Consider the following 12,659-nt stretch of genomic DNA (forward strand, 5'->3'; position numbering starts at 1 on the left):
CTTCCTTTGACATACCTATTTTCCAGACTCAGAGAAAACTGTGCTGCATTGGGCCTGTGCTGAATATCCTGTTCACAAGGATTACCATGCCATGCCTCTTAAGATTACTATTGTCTGATTATAAAAATGTTTTGCAAAATGTCCTCTTTGTAGGTTTGTAGTTATACCTGGATTCAAAATGCCGCATTGTTTAGCAATGTTTTGAAAAAGGGGGCGGGTGGTTGTGCCCCCTATAAGCCCCGCCCCCCGCTGTCACTTCAGTGCGGCCCTCGGCCACAAACTATACTGCAATTTTGGCCCCCGAGAAAAAGTTTGTGAGTACCCATGATGTAGAGTATTCTCCTGATGACAGGCCCTCTGAGACCGGGATGGGCCCATGATGTTCCACTGGATCCCTGCACTTACAAAGGGAGTTTACAACATTCACACACCACAGACACAAACACATCAGAAATGTTTGTGAATCAGCCACATACTCCTAAAGTGTGACATTGCAGAGTGTAACCTATTAGTTACTATTCAGCAAAGGTTTAGTGAATCTGCTCACAACTAACTGAACACCTACCCAACCTTCCCTCTGCGTCTCTCTGCCTTTCCCCAATACCTGCCTTTCTTATAAAATATCAATATATTTCTTACTATATTTTTGAGTCTATATCTATTATTTCTATATTCCTTTTGACAACACATTACTGAGTAAATTATTTACAGTGGGTGGATTTACATTCTTCGATGGGGTGCACAGGGCAAAGTAGTATTTGCATAATAAAATGTTTAACTGGACTGTAAGTGAAAACATTTGTCTGGGCAGGTAGGCTCAGTTTGCCTTTCAAAATATTTTCCTGTGTAGTCCGAAGGTATTCATTTACAAGCTAGCATTGAATACATCTAGGTTATGGGAAAGATCTGGAACAACGCGTCTGGAACCACGTCTGCATTGTTCACGCAAGCGTAACGACACTTGCCTGAACAGCGCAGGCCTTTTTCTCTGCCTTAACCATGCATGTGCCGAAGCACGCACATGTGTGATTGAGGCAGAGAAAAAAGAAGATCCATCGGGAGAGGACGCGGTCAGGTAAGTGGGGCTCTGGCAGGGTTGGGGGTAGTTTTTAGGGGTGGGGTGGTGATGGGGTTGTTAGGCTATTTATTTTTATTAAAGGGCGGGCGGCTGGGGTTATTTTGTTTTTAGGGGTGGGGTTGGAGGGTCGGGATGATTTTCAATTTATGGGGGTTGAGGTCGGGGTTGTTAGGGTCGGGGTAGTTTAGGTTTTGGGGGGTTGCGGTAGTTTTAGGGGCGGGGTGGGTGGTCAAGGTAGTTTTAGGGAGGGAGGGTGGGGGTCAGGGTAGTTTTATGAGTGGGGTGTATGGGTATTTTGAGTTTTTAAGGGCAGGGTGGGGGGTCAAGGTAGTTTAGGTTTAAGGGGGGTGGGGGCTCGTGGTAGTTTTAGGGGTGGGGGTTGGGGGTCAGGGTATTTTTAGTTTTTAGGGGTGGGGTGAGGGTTAGGGTAATTTGTGGTTTATTTTTAGGGGTGGGGGTTGGTTTTAGGGCTCAGGGTGGGTGGGGGCATTGGTACTTTTTAAGGGTTTAAGGGTTTTTAAGGGAGGTCGGGGTACTTCTGTTTTTAGGGTGGGGGGGTGCCATTCGACAACCACGCCTGCTGTTTCCACACATGCCGTTACTAGGCATGCCTTTAAAACGAAAAATCCTAGTAAAGACATGCGTGGTAAAGGCATGCATGGAAACAACGCAGTCGGAGTTCCGACCACGTTGTTCAGGCAAGCGTGGTTGCCGCATGCGTGGCTCCATCATATAACCATAGGTTATTGTCTGCAAAAGTTTGTTTGCCAAGGTTGGTTTCACTTCAACTTGGTTGACAATAGGATTATATTAAGAAATAGGAGAAGGAGAAAAATAAGAAACAGAAGGAGAAAAAAGAAGAAGAAAAAGAAGGGAAAATAAGAAGGAAAGGAAAAAAGAAAATTAAGAAAAAGAGGAAAAAAGAAAAATATAAAAAGATGAAAAGGAGAAGGAAAAGAATATAAAAAGAAAGATGATTAAGAAGCAGAAAAAGAAGACAGTAAAAGAAGAAGGGCAAGAAAGATAAAGAGAGGAGAATCATATGTATAATAATGCTAACAAATGTGTAATACAAATAATATTAGTACGAATGCAGATCAGTATTCATTCAATATATTATAAATATTGATTATAGTAATTCGATAACTGTTGCGATAGCAGTATTGAGCATAATTTAAAAATGACAATTATTCAGCATCTACTAAGGGCAGAAGCACTTCTCAATCTGCCCCATAAACTAAATGATGCTTGGTTACCTGTCTTGTGTCCCGTGTGAGCCCAGTTTTTCATTCTTCATGCAGAAGTCAGGCGAGCTCTGCAGGTACACGAGCTCAGTCTCTTTCACTGGCCTTATGTCAATGTCCTTCGGCACCAGTTGCTTCCGGGTGCCCATCGGCCGGTGCACCACCTTTGTGGCCGACAGATACCGGATTTTAAGATCCTGGGCAATGTCTCGCAGATCCTGAAGGCCCTTCCAGCAGGTTTTGATGGAACAGGACCCAGAAACTCCATGGCACTTGCATTTCATTTCAAGAGACGCCTTTAAAACCTAGAGACAAAGATACCATGTTACAGCATATGTCATATGTTGTATCTCTAAAGCATCTGCATGAATCTGGGTATAACAGGGTTAAAAATTATGAGCCACATACCTAGTGACACGAGAACAGGTCAGAGAGTACCCTGGAGACAGCTTCCTCCTCCTACCACACAGTATTTGCGGTCAGATATATCATTCAACATCACCATACAGCTTCTGTTTACCTGTGGACCCACAGCTAAAGAGGGTGCAACACAAGAGAAGATATACTACACTACACATACAGAAGTCTGTTAAGAAAATGTACCCACTGAAAAAATACATTAGCACTATTGTTAGGTTGTGCTTTTAGGATCACAGCCCTTACACCTGGAACCATGAAGGACCATTTCAGAAGGTAGACTAAATTACATTGGTGGAAATCAGCAACCAGTGATGCGTGTGACTCCACGTGCCCTTCATTGGTTGTTACTTCTCAAGGAGGAGGAGCAGCCTTTGACCCCCACCAATGAGGTCAGGGTTGTCGCACTGCACAGGACAGCGCCACAGGTACATCTTTCTGTATGCCCACACATTAGCACATAGACCCCTGGCAATCAGGGCTTTGAGGACATTTATAAGCAGGTAGTGGTCCCTTATTACAATGTCTCAACGGGCAGCTAATGTTCTTCGCTGCAAAGCCCATGAGGGACTTCACAGACATAATGAGAAGGTCAAAGATGAGAAAATACTTGTGTAGGTATCTGGTGCCAGAGGAATCTGCGCACAAACGGATGGGCGTCTGAATTCTGGCTGGTGACTCAAAAAGATTCTGGAGCCCAGACCTATGACTGTCCACAGACTACAACCAAGAGGTAGTTACTTCTCATAAAAAGTGGGCTAACACGGAAAATGTCATAAATTATTTGCACATGGTCCATGCAGCTCATCTATGTAGCTAACCCATGAATTTCTCAACAACACTTGAACATCTGATGCCTGATAAGTTCACAAACGCAGATCAGCAGGCTTTGCAAATGCAAATTCACAAATCACAAAAATGCTTTGCAATTCGTCATGGTCACTACTAAATGAGGGGAAGGAGACTTTCATCCTTGCAATTTGCAGAAGAATGAATAAATACGTTGTACCATTTTTGAAGCCGCAGTGCATGGAATACTTACAGTCTGTCAAGTGCAGATGCTCTTGAAGTGTAAGCTTTCAAAATGTGGATGGTTGCACTATGCTTGTGCAAGTTGCAGGCATGGGGGTGCAGACAGTTGTCGTGCAGTGCACTGCATGCACTTTCTGAGGCTGTATTCACAGTGTGTCATTTTTGTGGCACTGTGACTGTTAATGTGAATGGCGAGATGGAGGTCCCATCCCAGTATTTAATACTCTTCACAAGAAATCACAATGCTATTCTTGACTTATTAATATTCATGAGGCTGTGAGCATCCCTCACATGGCAAAGGGAGAGGCTAGTTGCCCTGTTATGCAGAAAATAAGCTGCACTCAGTCTCTTTTGAACATCAGGCCTCTGGTGCTATACTGACATCTCCAACACCTCTATATGCAAAATGTATTACAACCTTTCAAACAAGGTGGCAGGGAATTGGTCTGACACAGGTTCTAGTTCTTCACATTTGCTCAATATAAATAGCTCTCATCTGTTCACATAAGCAACCCTTCTGCGGTGTTGAGCTCTGTGGACCACAGTATTTGTGGTACTCTTTTAACCCGTAGACTCATTAGAATTAGCCCTGAATTGTTTCATAGCTACCGTTTGGACTTCTTTGTCTCTTTCTTGTGGGTCCTCGCTCTCACCAACAACTTCATTAATTGCTGATGCTCTCCAACATTCAGTCCTCAGCCTGCTTCAGTTCTCCTTCTAGACTACCTCTCTTGGTGATGTCATCTCATCATGTGGCTTCTCCTTGTGAATGATACCCAAATCCATGTCTCAGTTCCAACTCCTGATAGCCACCATCACTCACTGACTGTCTAGTCTGCAGTCTCTGGAGGGTTTTCACTCTCTAATGCTGAGCTTCTCTGAACCTTAAACAATCTATTTCACCACTTCCTCTGCACAATACACCTAACCCAATCTGCTCCTATTCCCTACTGTTATCATTAGTCTTTTGCCGCTGCAGCAAACATCAGCGTGTTATTTAACTCAAGCATGCAGTTAAAGTCATTTCCATCCACCACCGCAAGTGATGCTGGGTTCCAGGTGCTGAACGTTCACTGCCAGTTTGACTCCTGTCCTAGCTCTTAGTTGATTTACACTGGAGAAAGTTACAAACTTTGACACCTATATCCTCTTGAACCTCTGCTGACAACTACCTACCTATCCCAAATATCTCCAGGTTATAAAAATAGGGGCCTGTTTGTGCCTCTGTCTTTAGTCTTCAATTTTGTTTCTACCCACCAATATACCACTGCTACCTCCAGCCCATACCCAATAATCCTTGTATGTTACCTACACTCAACCAACGCAATCTTCTTATCACCTATACAACATCATGCATCATGTCCAGATTCCGATCCTTTAGCCTGGTGGGACCTCTGCACAGCGACTCGCTCCTAGAACTAACCATTATTCTCCCTATCATCAGCCACACCACTAATGCGGTTGCGTTGACCTGAGTCCCTCTACCAAGCACCATTGACTCATCTTTAGCACTTTAGATGACCTGGATTTTAGCATCATTGGTGGTCCCTTCTTTTTGCAAGTGGTTGGTGATTGCATGTGCACGTCTTGAGTAAGTGGAAGTGATGCATGCAAAACAGATGCAATTGCTGTTTGTATTCACCCGTATACTATGCTCGTCTGTTAATCGAGTGAAAATCCCACAGATTCCTGGCGCAAACCTTATTTGTGCTCCGGTCTATTCACACACGGTAATCACACTTGCAAATGTGTTAATTATCATCTGAATATATCCGCAACAGACAGATCTTGACCTTGTCCGGGTGCCTTAGATTGTTCTGCATTTCTTGTAAAAATGCCCATGTTCGTGCAATTAATACAATAAATTGCTACAAAACAGAGGGCACTAGTAGAGCAGACCAATAGTATCCCCTCAACCACCACCAACACACCCGGGCTCCCAAACATCTGAAATGCCCAGGCTGAGAGCAGGAATGTGCCTTGCCAGACATTCTTGCACACTGAACCTTGTGCCCTGGCCATCTCATATACAGGGTTCATTTTTCAGCATTATTAATTCCACTTCTATTGGATTCCATTTCTCATGCAAGAACCATGTGATTGTTTTACATTCTTTGAGTGACGCTTCTTCAATGGAAAATAAATCTCAAAATACAATAACATTACACATCCGGCATGTCAGAAATGGGGGGAGGAGCCAATAGAATCCTGACGACCGTGGGTCAGGGGATTAGTGCGTGGTCGTGACCCAATGGATACATTCCTCTCTCTCTGCCAATCACAGACAGGCGTAATTGTCCCTCCCGAGCCTCGCTTTACTCAGCCCTGTAATTAGTGTATAATACAGAAAGGAAGGCCTGGGCGGTGTTTCTGAAAATCCTGCGTACACAAGAAACATGTGTTTCTGTTATTTGTGCAACAAAAACAGAAACAGAGCAACTAGAGGTCTTGGAAGACTACAAAACTTGGCTTGCTTTACACTTGCTTCCCAAAGCATGACTAATGTATTTAGCACGCCCAATGGCCTTCACGGTTTGCATAAAATATCCGTTAATATTCAGATATATTTTAAATACCAATGGCTCTTTGAGTATTTCATTTGCAATTCAGAATGTCAAGTTGAGTCCCAAAATTCAAAATCCATTAGCAACCCACAGTGAATGCTGAGATTGTCTAAGCCAATCAAAAGGCTTCATACACAGTCATTAATTACTGTTGTTTGTCTGAAGTCTAGGTTGAGTGAACGTGTGGAGAAGAGACGTGAAGCAGAATGGGGAAAAAAATGCTAGTGGGGGGCAGTAGTGGGTATGTGCCAGCTGTCTGCAGACTGTAAGGGAATTTGAGGACACAGGTGCCAATAACACTTTGCCAGAATGCTGATGGGCATTTATGACTATCAATTGCCCACTCTCTTCATTATGCACCCTTACCTTCAGCTGATGATTGTGGCATGGGCAATTAACAACTATTAAAGACCTCTGGAGAGGGCAGTACACCTATTCATCAACCAACTAACAAACTCACATATCCTCTGCTGAAATTCACTCATATTAATACTAATACTGTACTCATATTTCCCTATACTAATCCACCAATAATTCCTCTCGGGTTTTTGAGTAGCGTGCTACTCGCTGAAAAGCGCTTTGAGGCCTCATCAGGGGTAGTAAGCACTATATAAATACAATTACAATGTTTGTGTGCCCACTCCATATTTTTTGCGTGAGTTAGGAGCAGCAAATAATTATGTAATAGACATGTTCTGAAACATGAAAACTGTTTTACAACATTGTCCCATTCCCAAGTGCCCCTATACATTTGACATTCCAGCCCTTCAGCTGTGAACACTCTAGAATTAACACTGCTAAATAAATGAACTCTCTCTCGTGGGTTACCTGTCTTCCTACTTCACTGTTGTGCAGGTGCATCAGCTTATTTGCTTGCGATCCTGATTTTTTCAGCTTCATAGGAGCATCTGAAAATTTGGATCCCATGACGAGCCCATAGTTGAGGTTGTCAGCACATCCTCCCCAGCGGTACCCAGGTTCAGGGATCTCACCTGGGATGGGGCCACAGGAACAGCCTTTGAGATCCCCAGTGGTGCAGGCCCTGGCGATGGTGTGGCTAATGGCTGCTGCAGAGAGGGCATAAACAAATGCAGACTCTCTGGTACCTGGAAAACAGACGAACACTGAATAAGGGCACCCTGGGAAGCGAGGAAAGAATTGCAGCAAATCTAGCTTTCATATCTTATCACCAACACAAGGTAGAAGAGAGGGCAACAGAAGGCAGCATATGCTTTAAGTTACTATGAAATTGCTATGATGTTTATTGCAATTCTGGCAGGTAATAAGCCTATTTCGAATTTAAATGTATTGAATGGAGAACAGTGATTAATAATGCAAAAGCAACAACACCATGTTAAACACAAAGTATTAAGTGAATCACCTTTGTAATGGAACATGGTTGTGTTCAATGAAATCATGATCTGAGGAAAAGCAAATAGTTGATGTTCTGCCATCTAAAATAAATAGACCATTTATGATGACATCATTTATGGCACTTTTTTTCGAACCATGAATGATAATAATGCATCCGGTTGATGGGGGAGTGCAATGCATGTTGTATCCCATATCAATTGCTGGTCTAGAAACATCTCTAATCAGCTAACCTCTCATTACAGGGATTTGTAATGATGTTGAACGTATCGTCATCACTATATGCTATCAGAAGTTGCACATCCTGACTTTCGAGCCCAGAATATCGATAGAACACAATATAAAGGGCAAAATATTGAAAAAAATATTCCACAAGTATAGATTTTCTAGATTAACTCCACATATATGTACCCACATGGTACATGCATCTTCAAGGTGTGTAGATGATGAGTTAGGAATAGTAAATCTATACCTCCCTATAAGCATTTACCTTTGAATATTTAGGGCCTGATTATGATCTTGGCGGAAGGGTTTACTCTGTCAGGTGACGGATATCGCGTCCACCGTATTATGATCCCATTATACTCAATAGAGATTGTAATACGGCAGACGGAATATCCGTCACTTTTGTGACGGAGTATTCCATACTTCAAGATTGTAATCAGGCCCTACGTCCCTTGATATTCTGTGGTCGATATTCTTGTACTATGACATTCTGGGGGTCGATATTCAGTAGTACTATCAGAACATTTTCAAGGAGCATCCACTCACCAAGATTGGCCATTCAGCAACATTTATAATATTGATACTTGTAATAACTGGTTGCTCATGTAGCTGTCCATTATCTAGGTCTCATGCTCAAAACGTTTTATATTTTCATACTCAGTCCTACTCCTTTCATCAACCTCAGGAGGATGAACGACTGGGCAGCCCCACAGAGTTTTGCACTTGTTGACTCCAGCCTACAAAAGGATGCCGCAGTGTTTGCATGAGTCAACTGGGTTATTGTACAGGCTATGCTCTTTTAGTGGAGTTTGAGTGAAGCAAAATGGTTGTGGAGTGAGCTTTAGGCATATTTCAGTTTCGATGAATATTCTTTTTTATTTGCACTCATAGTACTATACAGCAGTTTTGCTTCCGAAAGATGCACAAAGCAGATTTAATGATTCATTTTTAGCAGCGTTACTTGCTTTACATCTTTCCAAAAAATTGTTTTGTTTGTGGACTCTACGATTAATTATTTGTTACTGTTTAACTCTGTTGTCTCTAAAGCCCAATGAAAGGGACTCATGAATAGCGTCCCGTCACTTAGGTAACGCTTTCTCTTTGCATGTTTTTGCCTCAGCCCCTTTACAGCGTTACGTTGTCTGTAAGCACTGTATAAATCAGGGGTGGCTCCTCTGCAATTGCGGAGTGTTGCCCCACTGACTAAGATCCAGCAGCAGAAAAATAAAACAATACTTGAATATTGTTTTATTGTTTTCTTTTTTATTTTTCTGCTGCTAGCTCAGCCAGCAGGTGCAGGAAGGGGCGGGGTTGGGTCATGGGAGGAGGGTTGAGGGATGAGGAATTCAGTGCAATAAGTCCGCATGTGTGTTTGGACAGCCTAAGAAGGACGTCCAAACACACATGTGCACTTTGGTTTCTCCCTCCTGGCTGTGGACACAGCCGGGCTGGAGAAACTGCACAGGCCCCAGGGTTGTGTCTGAGCGGCAGTCTGAGCTTGAGCATGAAAGAAGTGCCAGGGGAGCCTGTTCTGTTGTCCCTGAAGATGCTAGGGCACGAGAACAGGAAAGGAGGACGAGCGAGGCGGCAGGAGAGGATAGCGGCGATGACAAAGACGATGGTAAGTCTTTTTTTTTTATTTATTTACCCCGCTCACCCCGTAATCCCCCCCACCGCTCCCCTTGATATTTGTGGCAGCCACCACTGGTATTAATACCACCTACAAATATACACGCACAAATAAAACCATACAGAGGTTGTTCTAAAATAGCATATGTTTGATCTCAATAGACAAGACATCAGCCTTTGATCCGTATCAAATTCCCATAACTCAGAACCATTATAAGTTAAGTGTAGAAGTCACACAGAAGTAAGAAAAGTCATCTCCTCCATGAGAACTGTCACTTAAACAGAAGTCTGAGTTACAGGATAGGCAGCTCAACTTGCTCGCAGCTCTACTAAATATACAACGCTCAGCTGTTTTATCGAGTTATTTTCTTTATAGGGTAAGAATTATATGGTAGCAATCAGTTTACTATATTTTTCAACTTAGGCTGGATGAGAGTGAATTGACCGTTGTGCCTGGGAAATCAAATGTAGTTTAAGAATGGAAATCCTGTAAGTGGACCAACTGGTCAATACCGGCTAATAGTCTGTGAGTGGAAGGTGGATGACAATCACTAAGGACGGTGTCTATTATATATACTAAATGCTGGCCCACCTGCATCCATCATCTATGCTCAAGTACCAGCCAGGGCATCAGTTCTCCCCCTGCACTGATGGGTCGTGGAGTTAGTTGACATGGAAGTGTGAAGTCTGTATTCTTTACTCCGTAGGGATTAAATGACCGTATAGGGGAGAGCTCTAGAGCCTTCAATGGGTTCTTAATCAAAGAGACCATCTCCAGCCATGTTGGAATTTTTTCACACAGGTATCAGGGAGATTTTCAGCCACATGTTGCTCTCCGATGTTAAGAAATAGAACATTTTGTAGTAAACCACATGTTCTGGTTTGGGGGTGTTGGGGTGAATGGATCAGAGCTTTCCACCAGTTGTATATGCTTGCAGGTTTTAAAGAACCCTGTCAGGGTGACTTCTGCTAGATGCACCTTGGAACTTGGAGGATGGAAATAGCTCTGCCACCAAATACTGTGACTCAGTAATGAAGTAGGCGGGCATTCGACTTTCGCTCAAACAGAAATAGATACAGTAGGGTGACCAGGCATCCCAGATTTGCCCGGACAGTCTCTGTTTTTCAACCCCTGTCCCGGCAGATTTCGGGAAATTTAGATCATGTCCCGATTTTTAGAGAAGATCGACGGAAAACGAAGGGAGGTGAATTTTTTAGTTTTCCAAAGCAGATTTAGCTATCAGGTGTTACAATGAAACAGTTTGATTAACAGACATGATACTGGCCTTAAAACTTGCATTTCATTTATGTTCTTAGTGCCTCTGCTGTAATTCTAAACTGATGAGCGCTGTCATTCTGTACGCTCAGTTTAAGTAAAATTGTAGCCTTTCTTCTATTTCAGTGAAATGTCCCGGTTTTTGGCTTTAACATTATGGTCACCTTAAGGTACGTCAGGTCACCTCACTGATAGGGAATAAAACCTAACAGGGTTTGAATTACTTAAACATATCTGAGACAGGACTCCATGGCTACAGAGATTAAACTCACTCATGCTTCAGGTCAACAATGTTTTTCTTCTAAACTTTGACACAGTTTGACTCAGGTACGGTACCAGAATATTGTGGACTAAATATCGCCTGGCAAAAATATTGTCCTAAATATTGTTTGCAGAAATATCACTCCACTGGTGTTAATAACAGAAATCTACAACCAATGGGAGGTCTGCATGACAAGGATGGGAGGTGACTTTGGGTTTCTCATACAATGACGCTTTTTGGCTTACGATTTCTTTCCTAGCTGAACCATTTCTTCTCATTTTAAACGTATTTTGATGATTATTGACTTGATTCGGTGATCCAATTTTGATTGCTTTTGCTCCCAAAGCTTTATTACATTTCTACCTTCATATATTAACTTGATCTCCACTTTTAAGGTTTTTTGCCTATTTTTTGACAGTTTGGTTGAGTAAATTATGACAAATGTAACACATACATTTTTTATTATTATTACGATGATTATTATTTTCTTTATTATTCCCCTGCAGTGCTGCATATTGGACTGAACTGTTCATGTGAAGGTGTGCGTGACAGTAGTTGGAGGTGACTGATTTCTTCATGCAATCACCCTTTCCTAGGCTTAAGATGTCTTTCCCAGTTGAACCATTTCTTTTAATTTTAGCCATATTTTGACTTATGACCCTTGATTCAGTGAATCAATCTTGATAGGTTTTGCTCTCGAAGTTTTATTAAATGTTTCCTTTTTATGTTAGCTAGATCTCCATAGCTAAGTTTTTCATATCTTTTGAAAGTTTGCCTCTGAAAATTGAGACACTTTCAGCACACACATTTCCGTCTAATGTAGCCTTGCTCCTCATGAAACGTTGAATTTTATGTTTTAGGTATATTAACACTGTTTCAAAATTCATAATAATGGTTAGAGATCTGTATATAAGGCCCACCAGTGATACATTATGAGAATGCCAGTTTGCCTTTTGGTGACTGACCTGATGGGTGAGCGCAATAGGCTGGCACCTTGAACTCCTCCACTCTACATAGAGCACTAGCCTCTTCCAGTGGTGTAACTATAGACCCTGCAGCCCTCGTGGTGTGGAGGGGACCCTGAGCTCCAGGAAGCCCCTTCGGCACTGTGCATGGGCAGCAGGACCCCGAATGAGAGCTCCTGACTCGCTCCGGAGCATGGGGGGCCCCCTTCATGTATTTTGCGTGGCGGGCCCCCTTCATGTATTTTGCGTGGCAGGCCCCCTTCATGTATTTTGCGCGGTGGGTCCCCTTGATGTATTTTGCGTGGCGGGCCCTCTTCATGTATTTTGCATGGGGGCCTCACTCAAGTTCTGTTACGCCGCTGGCTTCTTCTACCTACTCAACTCTTCAACTCCAGCTGATAGTTGCTAAATTCCATTCTGACAGCTGTTCCATGAAGTCACAAGGATGGATACCATTGTTAAACTTGTCTACATCAAGTGGTGGACCACTCTGCAATTATACCTTGGATTATAGGCCCAATGCTTTCATTACACATCTGGATTTATCTACATCTGACATTGGGTGGATATGAAATATACATTCCCACTAAATATTA

General features: G+C 42.7%; 1 protein-coding gene across 1 annotated transcript in view; it reads right to left on the bottom strand.

Annotated features, from left to right (window-relative positions):
* WNT11 (Wnt family member 11) overlaps window positions 1–12,659 on the bottom strand; it is a 185,261-nt gene that overhangs the window by 64,265 nt on the left and 108,337 nt on the right. The window contains exons 4-5 of the mRNA XM_069203881.1: window positions 7,164–7,441; window positions 2,335–2,627 (exon numbers count right to left, since the gene is read on the bottom strand). Coding sequence (XP_069059982.1) covers window positions 2,335–2,627; window positions 7,164–7,441 — 571 coding nt within the window. The remainder of the gene's footprint in view (window positions 1–2,334; window positions 2,628–7,163; window positions 7,442–12,659) is intronic.

This window comes from Pleurodeles waltl, chromosome 8, assembly GCF_031143425.1.
Source record: "Pleurodeles waltl isolate 20211129_DDA chromosome 8, aPleWal1.hap1.20221129, whole genome shotgun sequence".
Lineage (NCBI taxonomy): Eukaryota > Metazoa > Chordata > Amphibia > Caudata > Salamandridae > Pleurodeles > Pleurodeles waltl.